Here is a 24051-nt window from a genome sequence, read left to right as displayed (position 1 = left end):
ATGTTGCATTGTGTGTATGTGTGGGGCTGCTTGTAGTATGATATGTTGCATTGTGTGTATGTGTGGGGCTGCTTGTAGTATGATATGTTGCATTGTGTGTATGTGTGGGCCTGCTTGTAGTATGATATGTTGAATTGTGTGTATGTGTGGGGCTGCTTGTAGTATGATATGTTGCATTGTGTATATGTGTGGGCCTGCTCGTAGTATGATATGTTGCATTGTGTGTATGTGTGGGGCTGCTTGTAGTATGATATGTTGCATTGTGTGAATGTGTGGGCCTGCTTGTAGTATGATATGTTGCATTGTGTGTATGTGTGGGGCTGCTTGTAGTATGATATGTTGCATTGTGTGTATGTGTGGGGCTGCTTGTAGTATGATATGTTGCATTGTGTGTATGTGTGGGCCTGCTTGTAGTATGATAGGTTGCATTGTGTGTATGTGTGGGCCTGCTTGTAGTATGATATGTTGCATTGTGTGTATGTGTGGGGTTGCTTGTAGTATGATATGTTGCATTGTGTGTATGTGTGGGGCTGCTTGTAGTATGATATGTTGCATTGTGTGTATGTGTGGGCCTGCTTGTAGTATGATATGTTGCATTGTGTGTATGTGTGGGGCTGCTTGTAGCATGATATGTTGCATTGTGTGTATGTGTGGGCCTGCTTGTAGCATGATATGTTGCATTGTGTGTATGTGTGGGCCTGCTTGTAGTATGATATGTTGCATTGTGTGTATGTGTGGGGCTGCTTGTAGTATGATAAGTTGAATTGTGTATATGTGTGGGGCTGCTTGTAGTATGATATGTTGCATTGTGTGTATGTGTGGGGCTGCTTGTAGTATGATATGGTGCATTGTGTGTATGTGTGGGCCTGCTTGTAGTATGATATGTTGCATTGTGTGTATGTGTAGGGCCTGCTTGTAGTATGATATGGTGCATTGTGTGTATGTGTGGGCCTGCTTGTAGTATGACATGTTGCATTGTGTGTATGTGTGGGGCTGCTTGTAGTATGATATGTTGCATTGTGTGTATGTGTGGGCCTGCTTGTAGTATGATATGTTGCATTGTGTGTATGTGTGGGGCTGCTTTTAGTATGATATGTTGCATTGTGTGTATGTGTAGGGCCTGCTTGTAGTATTATATGTTGCATTGTGTGTATGTGTGGGGCTGCTTGTAGTATTATATGTTGCATTGTGTGTGTGTGTGGGGCTGCTTCTAGTATTGCATGCATGTATGCGGATTGTCAGTGCTGTTGTGTTTGTGGAGACTGTTTGTTATATTTGTATGAGGGGAGGCTTATTTTGCAGGTCTACGTATATCTATAAGTCTGGGTGGGGTCCAGTGGGGACCGGGCTGGCCATGTACAGGTCAAGGACAGGATCTGCTGTTGGCTGCTTTACTCCAGTGCGGATTCCCATTCACACATGCTGGGAAGAAGGGATTTAAGAGCTGCAATGCGTACATTGAGGATTGTCCCTCACCACCTTTTCCACTGGGACATCTGATAAGGAATTTTAGTTGAAGTAACCCTATCATTTTCTATGATACCTAACGTGCACCTAACGTGTGTGGGAGCCTGGAGTGTCCCTTTAATAATATAAACCCACGCAGTATAACTAACTGTAACCTAACCTACACAGTGCACCTAACGTGTGTGGGAGCCTGGAGTGTCCCTTTAATAATATAAACCCACCCAGTATAACTAACTGTAACCTAACCTACACAGTGCATCTAACGTGTGTGGGAGCCTGGAGTGTCCCTTTAATAATATAAACCCACCCAGTATAACTAACTGTAACCTAACCTACACAGCGCACCTAACGTGTGTGGAAGCCTGTAGTGTCCCTTTAATAATATAAACCCACCCAGTATAACTAACTGTAACCTAACCTACACAGTGCATCTAACGTGTGTGGGAGCCTGGAGTGTCCCTTTAATAATATAAACCCACCCAGTATAACTAACTGTAACCTAACCTACACAGCGCACCTAACGTGTGTGGAAGCCTGTAGTGTCCCTTTAATAATATAAACCCACCCAGTATGACTAACTGTAACCTAACCTACACAGTGCACCTAACGTGTGTGGGAGCCTGGAGTGTCTCTTTAATAATATAAACCCACCCAGTATAACTAACTGTAACCTAACCTACACAGTGCACCTAACGTGTGTGGGAGCCTGGAGTATCCCTTTAATAATATAAACCCATCCAGTATAACTAACTGTAACCTAACCTACACAGTGCAGCTAACGTGTGTGGGAGCCTGGAGTGTCCCTTTAATAATATAAACCCACCCAGTATAACTGTAACCTAACCTACACAGTGCATATAGTGTGTGTGGGAGCCTGGAGTATCCCTTTATTAATATAAACCCACCTAGTATAACTAACTGTAACCTAACCTACACAGTGCATCTAACGTGTGTGGGAGCCTGGAGTGTCCCTTTAATAATATAAACCCACCCAGTATAACTGTAACCTAACCTACACAGTGCACCTAACATGTGTGGGGGCCTGGAGTGTCCCTTTAATAATATAAACCCACTCAGTATAACTGTAACCTAACCTACACAGTGCACCTAACGTGTGTGGGAGCCTGGAGTGTCCCTTTAATAATATAAACCCACCCAGTATAACAAACTGTAACCTAACCTACACAGTGCATCTAACGTGTGTGGGAGCCTAGAGTGTCCCTTTAATAATATAAACCCTGTGACGGTACAATCTGTTACTCCGTCAAGTATTCCCTTCTTCCCATAAAAGAAATTCACCCAATATTCCACGAGTAGAAATATCCCTGGAATCGCCGAATAATCCACACATGAGCCAAAGCTTAATGTTGGAACAAGACTGATTTACTGGCACACAGAACTCACAATTTATGCAACATAAAACTCCTCCTCTGGCCAGGCTAGATAATTGAGTTCTTACAATACACACAGCTCAATTATCTGCTGGCCAGAACATTTACAGTTTTTTAACAATTTCAGAAAAGTACTTTTTATACAACATACAAACATAATTTCAACATCCCTGGGTAGCTGAGGATACTGGTGGTCATATATCCAAGTTTCACGAATTTTTGTTCGGTAGTTTCCGTGTCGCATCGTGTGGAAGTTTGACCGGCTTGCCATGTGGAGGTATCCGATCTAGAGTTCCATAGAATCAGTAGCAAGAGCCGGTTTCCGTTCGCATCTAACTACACGAAAACCACCATTCGTACGGTGTAGCTGGTTGCATGTGAATGTTCCCCTCATTCGGTAGATTTTATCTACCGAACACCAGTTTGATTCGTGGAGGGGAACGTATTCATCCAGGACTTCCGTGGGGACCGGGCGTTCACATGGTTGCCGTGATAAAATTAGTTCCAGGCAATCCCTGAATAAGTCCCGCTGACTGCGTTTGTGAGTTCTAAGATGGCCACCATCCTTTGTTCTCGCCACGTGTTCGTATGCCGAATGGCGGCCACCTAGTAGCAGTTAAGTTGCGGTTTCTCTGTTCTAATGTTGATTGTTACCCAGGGTTTGTGGTCTCTGTTCGGTAAACGAATACATTTCTTTCATACATTTTAAACCGAACAGATACAGGTATTAAAACAGCAGGGAGAGGGTTTAACTGAGGGCCCACAGGTAAGTACATGGAAAATCCTTCACAATGGCCCCCCTTTTTCTCCCTGCTCCGGCAGACATGACTGGACCTTTCCGGGTCCAGTGGGGCTGACGGGACTGCCAGTCATTAGTCCCAGAATAAGTCTGTTTGGCGGGCCAGCCCACATACAGCATTCAAAGGGCCAGACCTGCCCGGGTCCATAATCTCAAGGCAAGAGGCCGGCGAGTAGTCCTCTCCAGGCGCGCAGACCCCTGACCTTCCGTCTGTCAGTACCCCGGTTAGTCAGGCAGCCCACCCACAAATAAAAATTAGCAGAGTAGCCCCCCCACGATAACCAGTACTGGCCTGTAGGTTCAAGTTGGTAGTGGGACAGCTCAACACCCTCGGTCTCCCTGGTGCAGCTAGGCAAACTGCTGGTGCTGCTTGGGGGGCAGAGGCCAGCGGCGCTCTGCCCTGCTGCCAGCTCTTCCGCTGGGGTACCCCGTGGTAAGCCAGGCTCTTGACCCGGGGAAAAGGGAGGGCAGAGGCTAACAGCGCTCTGTCCAGATGCCAGCTCTGCTGCTGGGAGGGGGTCAGTGGGTATCGTAGGCTCATCCACTGCCTCTAAGACCCAGTTGGGATGTAGCTGGGGAGGGGAAGTTTTGCTTACCTCCTCCTCCTGGCATCCCTGCGGGGTTGGTTGGGGATGTGGACCGCCTGTCCCGCATGCCTGTAGTACTGGCACAGAGACCGCGGTCCCATCTGCGCCAGTGTAGTTAGGGTTGTTTTCCCCCTCACCCGGTATCTCCTGCTGCGGTGGGAGAGGGGCCCCGGCTGCCCCTACTCCCCAGGGTGCTGGTTGCTGTAAGGTGGAGGGATCTGCCATCACCTCCTCCTGGAACTCAGGCCGCCACTGGGGAGAGAGACCGGGTGTCTCCTCTCCCTGGGAGATGTACTGCCGCTGGGGATCTGGGCCGGGTACCCAGCATCCCTGTAGGGCCGGTGGAGAGACCTCGGTCCCATCTCCACCTGCCATCTGTGTGCATCCCCAGGACACGTCTATGAGGTCCACTACCTCAGGTACCTCTGGTTGGTGAAGGAGAGGGAGGCCGGTTGCCTCCCCTCCCCAGGACGCTGGTTGCTGTATGGTGGAGGGATCTGCCATCCCCTCCTCCTGGAACTCAGGCCGCCGCTGGGGAGAGAGACCAGTGGTCTCCTCTCCCTGTAAGGTGCACTGCTGCTGGGGAGCAGGACCGCCTGTCCCTACTCCTGGTGGTATACCTGGTGGCTGTGTTAGGCTGAGCAGACATCGGTAGCTCTGCTCTAGCTCCCACTCCATTGTGACCAGGTGAATCAGGTCTGGCCCCAGGTCGTCCGCTCGGGGAAGATCCAGCAGGGTTTCCCTGATGTTGTGGTTGTCCCAGAACCGATATTCTGTGGGGCATCCAAAGTCATCGCCCTCCTCAAAGGCCTCCCACAGTAAGCCTGGGCCATTATAATGCTCTCCCTCCGGCAGATAGTGGTTAGTCATCCAAGGGTTGCGCTGGGTGGCGTACCACTTTAGTGCCCGGTAAGCTGCATCCAGCCACAACTCCTTCCAAATTAAATCCCAGAGTTTCATCACCCATTCATCCAAGGGTTGCTCCCCTAGCAAAGGGAAGCGCAGGGCCACGAGCACCTGGAACCGCTGCTCGTCACTGGGAAGACTCTCTCCCCGCCGCCGCTGTACCTCTTCCAGGGCATCGTACCACAACTCCTTACGAGTGGCATCTCTCCAGTCCAGTATGCACTCCTCTGATACAGGCCCATCCTGTTGGGCCAAGTGCTGCTGCAACCTCCAGTGAAACTCCTCTTCCATGTTGCTGTGGATAGGGATGCTGCCCGGTAGCTAGCTCTATCCCTTGAGTTCCTCCGAAGCCAGGGTCGCTGCACGAGTGCTAGCGTTGCCCTCCATGCACTATACACCAGTGCTCCTTGAATCCTGTGTGCAGGGAAAAAGAAGGGAAAATCCCGCCGCTTGCCACCAGTTGTGACGGTACAATCCGTTCCTCCGTATTCCCTTCTTCCCATAAAATAAATTCACCCAATATTCCACGAGTAGAAATATCCCTGGAATCGCCGAATAATCCACACATGAGCCAAAGCTTAATGCTGGAACAAGACTGATTTACTGGCACACAGAACTCACAATTTATGCAACATAAAACTCCTCCTCTGGGCCAGGCTAGATAATTGAGTTCTTACAATACACACAGCTCAATTATCTGCTGGCCAGAACATTTACAGTTTTTTAACAATTTCAGAAAAGTACTTTTTATACAACATACAAACATAATTTCAACATCCCTGGGTAGCTGAGGATACTGGTGGTCATATATCCAAGTTTCACAAATTTCCGTTTGGTAGTTTCCGTGTCGCATCGTGTGGAAGTTTGACCGGCTTGCCATGTGGAGGTATCCGATCTAGAGTTCCATAGAATCAGTAGCAAGAGACGGTCTCCGTTCGCATCTAACTACACGAAAACCGCCGTTCGTATGGTGTAGCTGGTTAGATGTGAATGTTCCCCTCATTCGGTAGATTTTATCTACCGAACGCCAGTTTGATTCGTGGAGGGGAACGTATTCATCCAGGACTTCCGTGGGGACCGGGCGTTCGCATGGTTGCCGTGATGAAATTAGTTCCAGGCAATCCCTGCATAAGTCCCGCTGACCGTGTTCGTGAGTTCTAAGATGGCCGCCATCCTTTGTTCTCGCCACGTGTTCGTATGCCGAATGGCGGCCACCTAGTAGCAGTTAAGTTGCGGTTTCTCTGTTCTAATGTTGATTGTTACCCAGGGTGTGTGGTCTCTGTTCGGTAAACGAATACATTTCTTTCATACATTTTAAACCGAACAGATACAGGTATTAAAACAGCAGGGAGAGGGTTTAACTGAGGGCCCACAGGTAAGTACATGGAAAACCCTTCACAAACCCACTCAGTATAACTGTAACCTAACCTACACAGTGCACCTAACATGTGTGTGAGCCTGGAGTGTCCCTTTAATAATATAATATAAACCCACTCAGTATAACTGTAACCTGACTTACACAGTGCACCTAACATGTGTGTGAGCCTGGGGTGTCCCTTTAATAATATAAACCCACCCAGTATAACTGTAATTACTACATTAAGACGGTACTTATAGTGTCCCTTTAATAATATAATATAAACCCACTCAGTATAACTGTAACCTGACTTACACAGTGCACCTAACATGTCTGTGAGCCTGGAGTGTCCCTTTAATAATATAAACTCACCCAGTATAACTGTAATTACTACATTAAGACGGTACTTATAGTGTCCCTTTAAAAAGTCTGAAGGTTCACTGGATTCTGGATTAGACCCTGAGATATTTGATTGGGATTAACCCTAAGTGCTTAATTTGCTGCAGGTTTTTTGGCTGCGTTTGGTGATGTGTTTTCTATGCATTTCACAAGTGCAGACAGTCACTAGCCATCTAGTCACTATACAGCTTGTCATTGCAGATTCTGCGCATGTTCTTACCATAACCTTTGGACTCCGTGGCTCCCTTGTATAGGATAAGGAATATATCTCGTCTTCTGTGTGAAACAGATCTAGAGAGGACTATAAAAAGAACCAAAACATCATATGACACAACATGTACACAGCGCCAGAACAGAACAGATAGTGACTGTGACAGTCTCACCATCACACTGCTACACCATGCCACGTATACACTCCTACACCATCCGATGTATACACTCCTAGACCATGCCTTGTATACACTACTACACCATTCCATGTATACACTACTACACCATGCCATGTATACACTACTACACCATGCTTTGTATACACTACTACACCATCCCATGTATATACTACTACACAATCCCATGTATATACTACTACACCATCCCATGTATATACTACTACAAAATCCCATGTATACACTACTACACCATGCCATGTATACACTACTACACCATGCCTTGTATACATTACTACACCACCCCATGTATACACTACTACACCATCCCATGTGTACACTCCTACACCATCCCATGTATACACTACTACAGCATGCCACGTATACACTACTACACCATGCCTTGTACACACTACTACACCATCCCACATATACACTACAACACCATGCCATGTATACACTACTACACCATGCCATGTATACACTACTACACCATGCTTTGTATACACTACTACACCATCCCATGTATATACTACTACACAATCCCATGTATATACTACTACACCATCCCATGTATATACTACTACAAAATCCCATGTATACACTACTACACCATGCCATGTATACACTACTACACCATGCCTTGTATACATTACTACACCACCCCATGTATACACTACTACACCATCCCATGTGTACACTCCTACACCATCCCATGTATACACTACTACAGCATGCCACGTATACACTACTACACCATGCCTTGTACACACTACTACACCATCCCACATATACACTACTACACCATGCCATGTATACACTACTACACCATGCTTGCATACACAGCACAGGTATACACTACTTTGCCATGCTATATCTACACTCCTACTCCATGCCTTGTATACACTACTACAACATGCCTTGTACACACTACTACGCCATGCCTTGTATACACTACTACACCATCCCATGTATACACTACTACACCATGCCTTGCACACACTACTACACCATCCCACATATACACTACTGTGTATGTGTATACACTACTACACCGTGCCATGCATACACAGCACAGGTACAACACAGACAGCAGCAGCGCTAGCCTCCCACTCACACACTACTACACCATTCCGTGTATGTATAATACATGCAGCAGCGCCAGACAGACAGTTTGGACTCACAGTGAGCAGGAGTATGACGTCCTTGTTGGTTTTGAATGGAGGACTGCCTTTCTGTAACTGCCTGAGCTCCAGGATGTGCTGGTACAAACTGTGCAGTTTGCTCACATTAATCTTGCCATTGGCCAGGAAATCGGGCAGAGCCTCATTGAGAGATACCAGATCCTTGAGCTGCACACCAAGGATAGGAATCTTGAATCCTGCACACTCATTGTACACACGCCTGTACGTACTGTAATTACTGCTGGAGGATAGGAGTTCTGTCATCTCACTCAGTGTCTGTCACACAAGGAGCAGGGTGGGAAAGAAAAAGAAAAATTATATAACCCGATATGGTGGATGCATGGATTAGCTTTCTAGCAGAGTTGGTATTAAATATGTAAGAGCAGGTCATAGTCCAGTTGAATCTATAACAAATTACGAAAGATGAGTCTGCCCTCTAAACTCATTACACAAAATAAACAAATATTTCCCAAAGCCATGAAATGATTTCAGTTGTCGTGTAACACACTGTATGTGCAGAACGCACTGCATGTGTAGGGAAATGTAATGTATGTGTGGCAACATGTAATGTATGTGTGGTGGAATACAGTATCTGACCAATGGTCATCCATCCAATCAAACCAAACCTGTAACATCTGCTAATGGTTATCATCCAATCAAACCAAACCTGTAACAACTGCTAATGGCTATCATCCAATCAAACCAAACCTGTAACCAGGGCCAGATTAAGAGCCCAGTAGGCCTGGTGCTGACAATTATGATGGGGCCTAATTACAGAAACGTATCAACCAAAAACACTAAAACAGTCATACCTCTTAAGAGTCATGTATCTGATGGAGTTGGTGTTGGAGGAAAACTCAAAGGATGCAGCTATAAGAAAACATACTCTATGCTAATCTCTTTATCTAATAAACGTTTTCATCTTTCAAGTAAATCCATACCCCATAACAGCAGTGTCCAGGGGCGGGGTAAAAGGGTGCACCACTGACACGGATCACGTGACCAGAACTGCCAAAAGGGGTGAACATGCCCAAAAAGGGGCATGTCTGTCCAAAGAATTGGAAGGCCAGCCTGACATCAGTGTCCCCAATTTGCCCAGTCCCCTAGTCTCCCAGTGTCTGTGTCCCCATTTCTCCCAGTGTCCCCATGTCTCAGTGTGTCCCATTGAGAGACATGGGGACACAGAGACATGGGGACACAGACACTTGGAGACATGGGACACTTGTGGACATAGACATAGGGACACTGAGAAATTTGGGAACACTGGGAGACATGGGGACACTAAGGACATAGAGACATGGGGACACAGACACTGGGAGACATGGGGACACTGGCTGGGAGTCATGGGGACATTGAGAGACATGGTGACACAAAGACATGGGGACACAGATACTGGGAGACTAGGGGACACAGACATTTGGGGAAACTAAGACACTAGGGACACTGAGAGACATAGGGACACAGACACGAGGGACACTGGCTGGGAGGCATGGGGACACTGGGAGACATGGGGCACTTGTGGACATAGACATGGGACACTGGGAGACATGGGGACACTAAGGACACAGAGACATGGGGACACAGACACTGGGAGACATGGGGACACTGAGACATTGACTGGGAGACATAGGGACACTGGGAGACATGGGGACACTGAGACACTGGCTGGGAGTCATGGGGACACTGGGAGACATGGGGACACTGAGAGACATGGGACACTGAGAGACATGTGTCCCCATGTCTCCCTGCTGCCTTTCCCCCCATCCTTCACATACCTGAGCTGTAGTCTGTCTCTGCAGGCTGGGAGTTGCTGTCTGGACTCTCTGTGCTGTGTAGCTGCTCCCCCGTGGATCAGTGAGTAGAGAGAGGCAGGGAGATGCCGTAACTTCCTATCCCTGCCTCTCTCCACACACAGTGACCCCTACTGGCCGGTGCTGGTATTGCAGAGTAATCTCCATTTATACGGAGAAAAATATTTGCATTTGTATTGCTGGTATTACTTCATTACCGTCATGGCCAGGCAGTCTCCAATACCAGCTGTGCCTTAAAAAAACAGTCAGGTGGTAAACCTAATAGTCTCCAAAAAAAAAGGAAAAAAATGTATTTTTTATTTTTTACAATGGGCCTATTCTATGGGCCTGGGCCTGGGCCTGGAGCTGCAGCTCCATCAGCCCCTATGTTAATCCGGCCATGCCTGTAACAACAGCTAATGGTTATCATCCAATCAAGCCAAACCTGTAACAACCGCTAATGGTTATCATCCAATCAAACCAAACCTGTAACAACTGCTAATGGTTATCATCCTATCAAACCAAACCTGTAACAACTGCTAATGGATATCATCCAATCACACCAAAACTGTAACAACTGCTAATGGTTATCATCCTATCAAACCAAACCTGTAACAACTGCTAATGGTTATCATCCAATCAAACCAAACCTGTAACAACTGCTAATGGTTATCATCCAATCAAACCAAACCTGTAACAACTGTTAATGGCTATCATCCAATCAAACCAAACCTGTAACAACTGCTAATGGTCATCATCCAATCAAACCAAGCCTGTAACAACTGTTAATTATTATCATCCAATCAAACCAAACCTGTAACAACTGTTAATGATTATCATCCAATCAAACCAAACCTGTAACAACTGCTAATGGTTAACAGCCAATCAAACCAAACCTGTAACAACTGCTAATGGTTATCATCCAATCAAACCAAACCTGTAACAACTGCTAATGGTTATCATCCAATCAAACCAAACCTGTAACAACCGCTAATGGTTATCATCCAATCAAACCAAACCTGTAACAACAGCTAATGGTTATCATCCAATCAAACCAAACCTGTAACAACTGCTAATGGCTATCATCCAATCAAACCAAACCTGTAACAACTGCTAATGGTTATCATCCAATCAAACCAAACCTGTAACAACCGCTAATGGTTATCATCCAATCAAGCCAAACCTGTAACAACTGCTAATGGTTATCATCCAATCAAACCAAACCTGTAACAACTGTTAATGATTATCATCCAATCAAACCAAACCTGTAACAACCGCTAATGGTTATCATCCAATCAAACCAAACCTGTAACAACTGCTAATGGTTATCATCCAATCAAACCAAACCTGTAACAACTGCTAATGGTTATCATCCAATCAAACCAAACCTGTAACAACTGCTAATGGTTATCATCCAATCAAACCAAACCTGTAACAACCGCTAATGGTTATCATCCAATCAAACCAAACCTGTAACAACTGCTAATGGTTATCATCCTATCAAACCAAACCTGTAACAACTGCTAATGGTTATCATCCAATCAAACCAAACCTGTAACAACTGCTAATGGTTATCATCCAATCAAACCAAACCTGTAACAACTGCTAATGGTTATCATCCAATCACACCAAACCTGTAACAACCGCTAATGGTTATCATCCTATCAAACCAAACCTGTAACAACCGCTAATGGTTATCATCCAATCACACCAAACCTGTAACAACCGCTAATGGTTATCATCCAATCAAACCAAACCTGTAACAACCGCTAATGGTTATCATCCAATCAAACCAAACCTGTAACAACCGCTAATGGTTATCATCCAATCAAACCAAACCTGTAACAACTGCTAATGGTTATCATCCAATCAAACCAAACCTGTAACAACTGCTAAAGATTATCATCCAATCAAGCCAAACCTGTAACAACCATTAATGGTTATCATCCAATCAAACCAAACCTGTAACAACTGCTAATAGTTATCAAACAATTAGATTCACAGCATTGCATTATGACAGTGCAACTCATTAACTAATCCTGGATTTCTCTCAATCTATTGTACAAATGGAGTGGCTTATCTGCTTTAATACCGGTAGAGTATGAGCTCTGTATGTTTTGAGTTATATTGGAAATCTGCTTTATAAGGGCTCGGAGTCAGTTGTGTGGTCTGAATTTTTTTCAACGGTCCCTTTCTTATTAGTTATTTCCATCATTACGAAACGGTCTACCTTCAAACGGTTTTTTGCTCTTTATTGGAGCAGGAACAGATGTGAGAAAGGCTGAGCTTGATGGATGGAAGTCTTTTTTCAGCCTATGTAACTTTGTAACTAATGCCAGGACAACTCCAGCTCCTGGTGGCTTTACAGTTTAAACTCGGTAAACATGTCCCATTGGGGCCTCTCACCTTTAGGACATCTTGGGACAGGTGGCTGTGAGTCTCCTTCATTCGTGAGATGGCGCTATGACACAGTCCTCCAATCACAGCCATTAGAGTGTTAAAATTCTGAAGCTTGCGCAGTTTCTGCAAGAAATATAAATCTACCTGATCGTTCCGAATTGGCGATAACACATTCCAAACACCACAAACATTCTACACAAACCATTCCAAAAATCTCTAACATTCTGCAGATAACACTAATTTGTACAAAAATATGGACAAGATTATCCAACAAAGGTAAATGTTATGAAAGGCGAAATGACTAAAATAGTAAAAACTCAAAATAACTTTGGAGTAAAAATTGCACCATTATGAAATGTACTGAAAACCTGCCATTAAATGAATTATTATTATTGGTATTCATATAGCACCAACATATTCCATAGCATTTTACTATATTAACATATATCTATGAACGCTGCAAACAATTATTGTTAAAGGTGGACGGTGACGTATCGGGGAAATAATGCACTGAATGAAATGTTGAAAAATATTCCTGGGAGGTAACAGTTCTCCTTTAAGATCCTCTTTGCGTGTTTGTAGGATATACCTCCTGTTATTGCTCATTGATCATACCTGAGTCACCTGGATGAATTTGTGGAACACCTCAGCTCGCTGCTGTGGAGTGGGTCGGTTCAGGACCATGATCTGGACCCACTGGGAAATACTATTGCACAAGTTGACTGATCGCTCTAGATGTGGGATATCTCGCAGCGAGTTCTGTAGCGTGTAGCTACGATAGTCTAAATGCTGCCACAGAGACAGAATAATCAGAGATAATTTTTCTGACAGATCTTTGTTTATTTTATAAAACATTTTACCAGGAAGTATTTTTTGATACTTTCTGTAGACACTTTTTTCACAGCAACTAGTAAACACAACATTTCTGTCCCTTGCCATTTAGTGATCAAGGCAGAATATTAGAAGCCACGCGTGTTATATGGCTCCCAAAACTCTTCCTCAGAAAGGGGACGTCATGTCAGTGGAAGCAGCAGATCCTGGAGTGACTTGAATGTAAGTGTAATATTTAAAATTATTGTAGTTTTGTTTCTGATCAGCTGGAGTGAAAGATTGTCTATTCCCTGTCGTTCCAGCTGCTGTGAAATGCAGGGTGCACATGTAGATACAAACACTAATGTATGGGTACACAATGACTCCCGTCAAACTGAGGCAGCCTGTGACTTCTATCTTGTTAAGGCACAAACACAGAATTTCCTGCTGAGTAAAAGGACACTCCCCACCCAAATAAATAAATACATCATTATTTAGTAGTCATGCTGTTAATGGAAACATGCATGCATTCACTTTTGTATTTATTCATTGGGTTTATATCTAAAACAGCCTCTTGAGTTTATCTCCACTGAGCTAAACAAACCAGGAAGTAACAGGACCTGTTGTATGATTGACAGCATGAGGGGTGTAACAAGGTTCATTTATAAAAGTTTCAATTTCTATTGAAATCTGCACTTTTTGTAAAATGAAAAAAGAGGACACACTCGTTACACATAAAACATTTCAGCAAAGGGCTTCAGGGGTCTGGAGTGTCCCTTTAACCTACTTTATACCTTTGCAAAATAAACTGGAGCGCACGACTGTCAGTGCTTTAGGTATTTTTCAGGCAATGCATTTTGAAGACAATGTCACCTGACTAAGCTCTAAAAATCATGATAACAGAGAAATTAGTCGGTCAAGTGATTTTATATGCCCTCCTCTCATGAATCTAGCCAGAAATCCACAATCCTTGCCCCCTCATTCATCCATCAGATTAAACGTTACCGAAATTCTGCAGAAGCATTTGAAATCCAAGTAGCTGAGATGATCAGCGAGTTCTGATGGTTCAAGGTGATCAAACAGCAGTGAAACTTTCCTCTTCTTATTGAAACTTGGGGATTCCTGAATCTTTCTTGTGGCTTCCTGTTCGAGCCTGTTAACAAAACAAGAGTCTGGGAGAAAGCAGAGAAATAACACAAAAGATAGTACGTGGAATGGGCACAGAGAGTGCGAGAGATAAAGCATGGAATTAATAGCAGGAGAGAGAATGCGTGAAATATATTGAGATAACGCATGCAATATATGGAGATAGAGGGAGAGATAACACATGGGATATATAGAGATAGCGGGAGAGATAACACATGGAATAGATAGAGATAGCGGGAGAGATAGCACGTGGAGTAGATAGAGATAGCGGGAGAGATAGCACGTGGAGTAGATAGAGATAGCGGGAGAGATAGCACGTGGAGTAGATAGAGATAGCGGGGGAGATAACACATGGATTAGATAGAGATAGCGGGAGAGATAACACATGGAATAGATAGAGATAGCAGGAGAGATAACACATGGAATAGATAGAGATAGCAGGAGAGATAACACATGGATTAGATAGAGATAGCGGGAGAGATAACACATGGAATAGATAGAGATAGCGGGGGAGATAACACATGGAATAGATAGAGATAGCGAGAGAGATATCACGTGGAATAGATAGAGATAGCGGGGGAGATAACACATGGAATAGATAGAGATAGCGGGGGAGATAACACATGGAATAGATAGAGATAGCGGGGGAGATAACACATGGAATAGATAGAGATAGCGGGGGAGATAACACGTGGAATAGAAAGAGATAGCGGGAGAGATAACACATGGAATAGATAGAGATAGCGGGAGAGATAACACGTGGAATAGATAGAGATAGCGGGAGAGATAACACATGGAATAGATAGAGATAGCGGGAGAGATAACACGGAACAGAGATAGCAAGAGAGATAACACATGGATTAGATAGAGATAGCGGGTGAGATAACATTGAATAGATAGAGATAGCGGGATAGATAACACATGGGATATATAGAGATAGCGGGGGAGATAACACATGGAATAGATAGAGATAGCGGGAGAGATAACACATGGAATAGATAGAGATAGCGGGAGAGATAACACATGGGATATATAGAGATAGCGGGGGAGATAACACATGGAATAGATAGAGATAGCGGGAGAGATAACACATGGAATAGATAGAGATAGCGGGAGAGATAACACATGGAATAGATAGAGATAGCGGGGGAGATAACACATGGAATAGATAGAGATAGCGGGTGAGATAACACATGGAATAGATAGAGATAGCGGGAGAGATAACACATGGGATATATAGAGATAGCGGGGGAGATAACACATGGAATAGATAGAGATAGCGGGAGAGATAACACATGGAATAGATAGAGATAGCGGGGGAGATAACACATGGAATAGATAGAGATGGCGGGAGAGATAACACATGGAATAGATAGAGATAGCGGGTGAGATAACATTGAATAGATAGAGATAGCGGGATAGATAACACATGGGATATATAGAGATAGCGGGGGAGATAACACATGGAATAGATAGAGATAGCGGGAGAGATAACACATGGAATAGATAGAGATAGCGGGAGAGATAACACATGGGATATATAGAGATAGCGGGGGAGATAACACATGGAATAGATAGAGATAGCGGGAGAGATAACACATGGAATAGATAGAGATAGCGGGAGAGATAACACATGGAATAGATAGAGATAGCGGGGGAGATAACACATGGAATAGATAGAGATAGCGGGGGAGATAACACATGGGATATATAGAGATAGCGGGAGAGATAACACATGGGATATATAGAGATAGCGGGGGAGATAACACATGGAATAGATAGAGATAGCGGGAGAGATAACACATGGAATAGATAGAGATAGCGGGGGAGATAACACATGGAATAGATAGAGATAGCGGGAGAGATAACACATGGGATATATAGAGATAGCGGGAGAGATAACACATGGAATAGATAGAGATAGCGGGACAGATAACACATGGAATAGATAGAGATAGCGGGAGAGATAAAACATGGAATAGATAGAGATAGCGGGACAGATAACACATGGAATAGATAGAGATAGCGGGAGAGATAAAACGTGGAATAGATAGAGATAGCGGGACAGATAACACATGGAATAGATAGAGATAGCGGGAGAGATAAAACGTGGAATAGATAGAGATAGCGGCAGAGATAACACATGGAATAGATAGGGATAGCGGGGGAGATAAAACATGGAATAGATAGAGATAGCGGGAGAGATAACATAGAAGAATAGATAGAGATATCAGGAGAGATAACACATAGAATAGATAGAGATAGCGTGGGAGATAACACATGGAATAGACAGAGATAGCGGGGGAGATAACACATGGAATAGACAGATATAGCGGGGGAGATAACACATGGAATAGATAGAGATAGCGGGAGAGATAACACATGGAGTAGATAGAGATAGCGGGGGAGATAACATGGAATAGATAGAGATAGCGGGAGAGATAACATGGAATAGATAGAGATAGCGGGAGAGATAACACATAGAATAGATAGAGATAGCGGGGGAGATAACATGGAATAGATAGAGATAGCGGGAGAGATAACACATAGAATAGATAGAGATAGCGGGGGAGATAACACATGGAATAGACAGAGATAGCGGCAGAGATAACACATGGAATAGACAGAGATAGCGGGAGAGATAACACATGGAATAGATAGAGATATCGGGAGAGATAACACATTGAATATATAGAGATAGCAGGTGAATATAAGTGCAGAAGTTTGGACCATGACCATGTTAGGTGGTTGAGAGAGTGTTAATCTCTTACATATGAGATGTACCGAAGGCTCGATGGTGAGATTTCCCATGGTCTTCCTTCATCACCTCCCACAAATCAGACATGGCTTCCTCCAGTTTCCTGTCTAATCTGAACATTTCTGGATAATTACTAATCCAAAACCTGTCCAGTGAGGAAGAAATATATTGTTAGTTGACCATCTTATAGCAGAAGACATGGAAGAGCAGAGGAGAATGGACAAGTGTCAAAAGAAAACAACACGCAGTTCTAACAAATACCTACGGGCTCGGTAATGGAAGCATTTCCCTCTCCATTAGTATTACATTTCTCCTAACTATACCCTTACCCACAGGAGCTTATAGTCTACTTTTCTGGGGAGAATCCAGTGTGAAATCTCTGATGCAATATTGCAACAAAAACAGAGAATGGGAACTCTGAGAAAGAATAAAAGCTTAGAGAAACTCAATAGCCTGACCCTTCGGTAAATCCCCGCTCAGGTTTCAAAAATGTTTTTGCTCACTTATACCATTACAGAGTAAAACATATACCATTGCATATCAGACTGATCCCACCAATAAGGGCAGTCCAGAACCGAAATGGTGGCAAGTTATCTTTGCACGAGAGATACAGCAACCTCGGATGATACGTTCGGTCTTATTCGGGCCTCGTCAGCGAGGTGTAGCTGGTACCCCTCTAGGCACAGTTAACATATCTCTCAAATTATTATTATTTTATTATTTATATAGCGCCAGCAAATTCCGTAGCGCTGTACAATAACCATATCCTCTGCTGATCCCTAGACTGTAGCTCTCAGATTGGCTCTGTACATGATTAAAACTTTTAACACTAGCCTTCTGTGGAATGCACAGAATATACATTATCAAGGTGCAGTCTCTCTGTCCTGCTTTGTCGTGTGTATGTGGCTTGTGTCCTTATTAATGGCGCCTGTGTTTTACCCCATATTTCGTGTCTTTAAATCCAAGTTAACCTTTTCAATCTCATTATAATCTAAACTTTTCCTCTCTTGAGCTGAATAAAATGTTAAGTTTTCTCAATAATTTTATTTCCATAGAGGAGAGAAAGTGAATAAGTTACAAGGGCAGTGTGATTTCAGATGTGTTAAAATGACTACTCGCTGAACACTATAACATTTATATGGAGAGTGAAAATGTGTAAAAAGACGGTAACGAAGTTAGAGGCAGAGAGATCACGTCGCCAGACACAGGAGATAGCGATTAGCATGGGACAATGCCCTCACCTTGCGAAGTGGCAGATTGCAATCCTCGTATGGTTTTGAGATGCAGCTTTATAGGTTTCTTGCAGTTAAGGATCAATGTACAGTCCAGGCTTGTAGGCCACCAACCCATGGGCAAGTCTTCATAGCACTGGGCTAGCAAACACTCTGCAAAATTCCTTCCTGCTGTCTCACTCCTGCAGAACTGTGCCCACTGACATTCCAGCGCACCTCCCACTGCGTTAACGGTCAGGCTAATGGTGTGAGCCTGCAGCCCCCAAGCCCTTGGCCAACCCTCCCATATTAGCGACCCAGCTAATGCTTTTCACATACAAACTCTATACAAAGTATAGGATCCTAAATGTGTACAAAGCATTGATTTTAAACTAAATAGGCTAGCTGTGTGCAAGGTTAGTAGTGCAAGGGTTAGTCACATGGCTGGCAAGCACTTCACCACATTAAATTGTAAAATAAATAAAGCTTATAGGGGTCAATATAACTTTAATATAAGTATAAGGGGCAGTCTACACTTCTTTTATCCTCCCTGCTGCCATGCCGCGTGTAGCGTCATGTCTACTAAACTAAAGCCTCTGACTGCTCAATGTAACTATAAACTAGTGACTTGGTAGCCATTGCTATTCATGGGGCCTGTAAAATAACCAAACGGACCGACACAGGTCCCCCCATAACCTGGGCATCGGTTGGTGGCTTAAAATTCAATAATAGGTCACTCTTTACCTCACTGTCCCACCTGTAGCCAGTGAGTGGTGGCTCTGCAAAAAAATAATAATAAAAGATTGGTGGTCTTACTAGTGGCTGAAATCTGACCAAATTAATGTTTATTTGGAGTCTGGTTTGCTAACTCCAGACATTGTTTTTATTCTACCAATCTACTTCTCTAATACTACCCTTATCTTTTGTGTCACTAAACCCCACTCCCTCTAGCATGCAAGCTCATTGCACAGGGCCCTCAATCCCTCTATTACTGTGTCACTATACCCCTTAGCATGTAAACTCACTGAGCAGGGCCACAATCCCTCTGTTACTGTGTCACTATACCCCACTCCCTCTAACATTTAAACTCACTGAGCAGGGCCCTCAATCCCTCTGTTACTGTGTCACTATACCCCACTCCCTCTAACATGTAAACTCACTGAGCAGGCCCTCAATCCCTCTGTTACTGTGTCACTATACCCCACTCCCTCTAGCATGTAAACTCACTGAGCGGGGCCTCAATCCCTCTGTTACTGTGTCACTATACCCCACTCCCTCTAACATGTAAACTCACTGAGCAGGGCCCTCAATCCCTCTGTTACTGTGTCACTATACCCCACTCCCTCTAGCATGTAAACTCACTGAACAGGGCCCTCAATCCCTCTGTTACTGTCACTATACCCCACTCCCTCTAGCATGTAAGCTCACTGAGCAGGGCCCTCTATCCCTCTGTTACTGTGTCACTATACCCCACTCCCTCTAACATGTAACCTCACTGAGCAGGGCCCTCAATCCCTCTGTTACTGTGTCACTATACCCCACTCCCTCTAGCATGTAAACTCACTGAGCAGGCCCTCAATCCCTCTGTTACTGTGTCACTATACCCCACTCCCTCTAACATGTAAACTCACTGAGCAGGGCCCTCAATCCCTCTGTTACTGTGTCACTATACCCCACTCCCTCTAGCATGTAAACTCACTGAACAGGGCCCTCAATCCCTCTGTTACTGTCACTATACCCCACTCCCTCTAGCATGTAAGCTCACTGAGCAGGGCCCTCTATCCCTCTGTTACTGTGTCACTATACCCCACTCCCTCTAACATGTAACCTCACTGAGCAGGGCCCTCAATCCCTCTGTTACTGTGTCACTATACCCCACTCCCTCTAACATGTAAGCTCACTGAGCAGGGCCCTCAATCCCTCTGTTACTGTGTCACAATACCCCACTCCCTCTAACATGTAAACTCACTGAGCAGGGCCCTCAATCACTCTGTTACTGTGTCACTATACCCTACTCCCTCTAACATGTAAACTCACTGAGCAGGGCCCTCAATCCCTCTGTTACTGTGTCACTATACCCCACTCCCTCTAACATGTAATCTCACTGAGCAGGGCCCTCAATCCCTCTGTTACTGTGTCACTATACCCCACTCCCTCTAACATGTAAACTCACTGAGCAGGACCCTCAACCCCTCTGTTACTGTGTCACTATACCCCACTCCCTCTAACATGTAAGCTCACTGAGCAGGGCCCTCAATCCCTCTGTTACTGTGTCACTATACCCCACTCCCTCTAACATGTAACCTCACTGAGCAGGGCCCTCAATCCCTCTGTTACTGTGTCACTATACCCCACTCCCTCTAACATGTAACCTCACTGAGCAGGCCCTCTATCCCTCTGTTACTGTGTCACTATACCCCACTCCCTCTAGCATGTAAACTCACTGAGCGGGGCCTCAATCCCTCTGTTACTGTGTCACTATACCCCCACTCCCTCTAGCATGTAAACTCATTGACCAGGGCCCTTAATCCCTCTGTTCCTGTGCATGTCTGTTAGTCTGTTAGTCCACCCATTGTTTAGTGAATACCATTAGAGCTTAGACAAGGTCAGACAGCCATGGCACTTCCTTTCCAAGGATTTTCAATTCCCCTTCACATAAATCCAGTAGATTAAAGTAAAGGTCGCCACACTGAATCTGCAGAAGGACCAAACTTGTATTCACCAGGGCATTATACAATAATGTACTAAGCTGTTATACTGCTAAAATATCCCGCTATCTCTATCTATTCTTTCTTGCCGAGAGTGATTATAATGTGAAAAATAGTTTGGTCTTTCTGCAGCCTCAGTGCGTTGTGTATTCCTTCAAAGTACCGGACACCTGGCCAATAGACCTGGCTCCACGTTTAATGTCTGGCCAATAGTCCTCTTTCCACGTGCAATGTAGGACCAATAGGCCTTACTCCACGTGCAATGTAGGACCAATAGGCCTTATTCCACATGCAATGTAGGACCAATAGACCTTACTCCACATGCAATGTAGGACCAATAGGCCTTACTCCACATGCAATGTAGGACCAATAGACCTAGCTGCACGTGCAACTTTTGCCCAATAAGCCTAACTCCACGTGCAATGGCTGTCCAATAAGCCTAACTCCACGTGCAATGTCTGGCCAATAAGCCTAACTCCACGTGCAATGTCTTTCCAATAAGCCTAACTTCACGTGCAATGTCTGGCCAATAAGCCTAACTCCACGTGCAATGTCTGGCCAATAAACCTAACTCCACGTGCAATGTCTGGCCAATAAGCCTAACTCCACGTGCAATGTCTGGCCAATAAGCCTAACTCCACGTGCAATGTCTGGCCAATAAGCCTAACTCCACGTGCAATGTCTGGCCAATAAGCCTAACTCCACGTGCAATGTCTGGCCAATAAGCCTAACTCCACGTGCAATGTAGGGTCAATAGGCCTAACTCCATGTGCAATGTCTTTCCAATAAGCCTAACTCCACGTGCAATGTCTGGCCAATAAGCCTAACTCCACGTGCAATGTCTGGCCAATAAGCCTAACTCCACGTGCAATGTCTGGCCAATAAGCCTAACTCCATGTGCAATGTCTGGCCAATAAGCCTAACTCCACATGCAATGTAGGGTCAATAGGCCTAACTCCACGTGCAATGTCTTTCCAATAAGCCTAACTCCACGTGCAATGTCTGGCCAATAAGCCTAACTCCACGTGCAATGTCTGGCCAATAAGCCTAACTCCACGTGCAATGTCTGGCCAATAAGCCTAACTCCATGTGCAATGTCTGGCCAATAAGCCTAACTCCACGTGCAATGTAGGGCCAATAGGCCTAACTCCACGTGCATAGTCTGTCCAATAGGCCTAACTCCACGTGCAATGTCTGTCCAATAAGCCTAACTCCACGTGCAATGTCTGTCCAATAAGCCTAACTCCACGTGTAATGTAGGGCCAATAAGCCTAGCTCAACGTCCAACCTCTGGCCAATAAGCCTAACTCCACATGCAGCTTTTGGCCAATAGGCCTGGCTCCACGTACAACATCTGGCCAATAGGCCTAGCTCCATGTACAACATCTGACCAATAGGCCTGGATCCACATGTATCATCTGGCCACTGGTCACATGTTTGATTGATAGAGTGATATGTTTGAGCCCCATACACTGTGAAGGATATAGCTGAAGAATCTTTTGTGCAAATTCATCAGATGGCACCACCCAGCTGTGCATGACAAGTGTCATGTGTACCGTGTCCTCGTTCCGCCACAGATTCCCTTCCAGATCTTCACAAAAAAAATAACAGAAATTATAATCAGCTTTTCATCCTATCCCAGTACCTTTATCTGTGCCCCACCCTCTCCCAAGGTGGACATGTGCTCTAATGCATGTATGGCTGCGTTACGTGTTACACGTTATTGGTGCATGTTCTATGTTACATGGAATGTAATCTAGTGGAGATTGATTTTACTGAATTCATTCTGGGGATTTACTCCGGCCGCCATTACCGAATGACTGAATGCACTTTTCCAGCAGTTCCTCCAGGGTGCAGCCCTTCCCCAGCGGTGCCAGCGTCACTGAGACCATAGCTTTATTGATTTCAGCGGGGGAGGGACAAGTCATCCTCCTCCTGCTCCGCCTCGGCCGACCTTTGATTGTAATAAATACCCCATTGCTGCTCAGTGTCTGGTTAGAAAGGTCCAGGCGAGATTTCCTGAGGACACAAAGAAATGGCATATACTGTTTAGGAGCACAATCTGTATTATCCACATCTACTGGAAAGCATATCAGTCAGTATCACCTACATATACTAGAGAGAGGTTGGAACCATGCCTCATCTGTGTGAATATATCCATCCACTCACTCACATTGGTATTAATATACCCACCCACTCACACCGGTATTAATATACTCACCCACTCCCATCTGTTCAAATACCAGTATACCCACCTACCTACTCACATCTGTGTGAATATATCCACCCAGCCACTCACTCACTCACACAGGTATTAAAATACCCACCCACTCACTCACTCTGGTATTAATATACTCACCCACTCACACCGGTATTAATATACCCACCCACTCACACTGGTATTAAAATACCCACCCACTCCCATCTGTGCAAATATCCATCTACCTACTCCCACCAGTATTAATATACCCACTTACACACACTGGTATTAATACCACTCCCTTCTGTATTAATACCCACTCACTCTTACCTGCATTAATATACTCACCCACTCCCACCTGTAGAAATACTGGTATACCCACCTACTGGTATAGTGAGTAGGTATATTAATACCTGTGTGAATATATCCACCCACCAACTCACTCACACAGGTATTAATATACCTACTCACTCACTCACACCAGTATTAATATATCCATCCACCCACTCACTCACACAGGTATTAATATACCCACCCACTCACATCGGCTTT

At 44.6% G+C, this 24051-nt stretch overlaps 2 protein-coding genes across 3 annotated transcripts in view; one reads left to right on the top strand and one right to left on the bottom strand.

Moving 5' to 3' along the window:
* RASGRP4 (RAS guanyl releasing protein 4) overlaps window positions 1-24051 on the bottom strand; it is an 80213-nt gene that overhangs the window by 47716 nt on the left and 8446 nt on the right. Inside the window, exons 2-10 of one of the 2 annotated variants that reach the window (XM_063431275.1) lie at window positions 23113-23318; window positions 22785-22890; window positions 18622-18675; window positions 17394-17525; window positions 14482-14629; window positions 13282-13455; window positions 12673-12789; window positions 8477-8752; window positions 7127-7207 (exon numbers count right to left, since the gene is read on the bottom strand). In XM_063431275.1, the coding sequence (XP_063287345.1) occupies window positions 7127-7207; window positions 8477-8752; window positions 12673-12789; window positions 13282-13455; window positions 14482-14629; window positions 17394-17525; window positions 18622-18675; window positions 22785-22890; window positions 23113-23318 (1294 nt within the window). Of the gene's footprint in view, window positions 1-7126; window positions 7208-8476; window positions 8753-12672; window positions 12790-13281; window positions 13456-14481; window positions 14630-17393; window positions 17526-17641; window positions 17688-18621; window positions 18676-22784; window positions 22891-23112; window positions 23319-24051 lie in introns of those variants that run through there. The other variant, XM_063431274.1, reaches the window with a different exon arrangement.
* The window catches only part of LOC134572350 (rho GTPase-activating protein 11A-like), a 35451-nt gene continuing 25006 nt past the window's right edge, over window positions 13607-24051 (top strand). Inside the window, exon 1 of the mRNA XM_063431273.1 lies at window positions 13607-13719. The gene's annotated coding sequence lies outside the window, so the exon portion shown is untranslated. The remainder of the gene's footprint in view (window positions 13720-24051) is intronic.

This window comes from Pelobates fuscus, chromosome 9 (assembly GCF_036172605.1).
Source record: "Pelobates fuscus isolate aPelFus1 chromosome 9, aPelFus1.pri, whole genome shotgun sequence".
In the NCBI taxonomy this organism is placed as follows: Eukaryota; Metazoa; Chordata; class Amphibia; order Anura; family Pelobatidae; genus Pelobates; species Pelobates fuscus.
The sequence above is the reverse complement of the archived record's forward strand: the minus strand, read 5'-3'. Positions and strand labels throughout refer to the sequence as shown.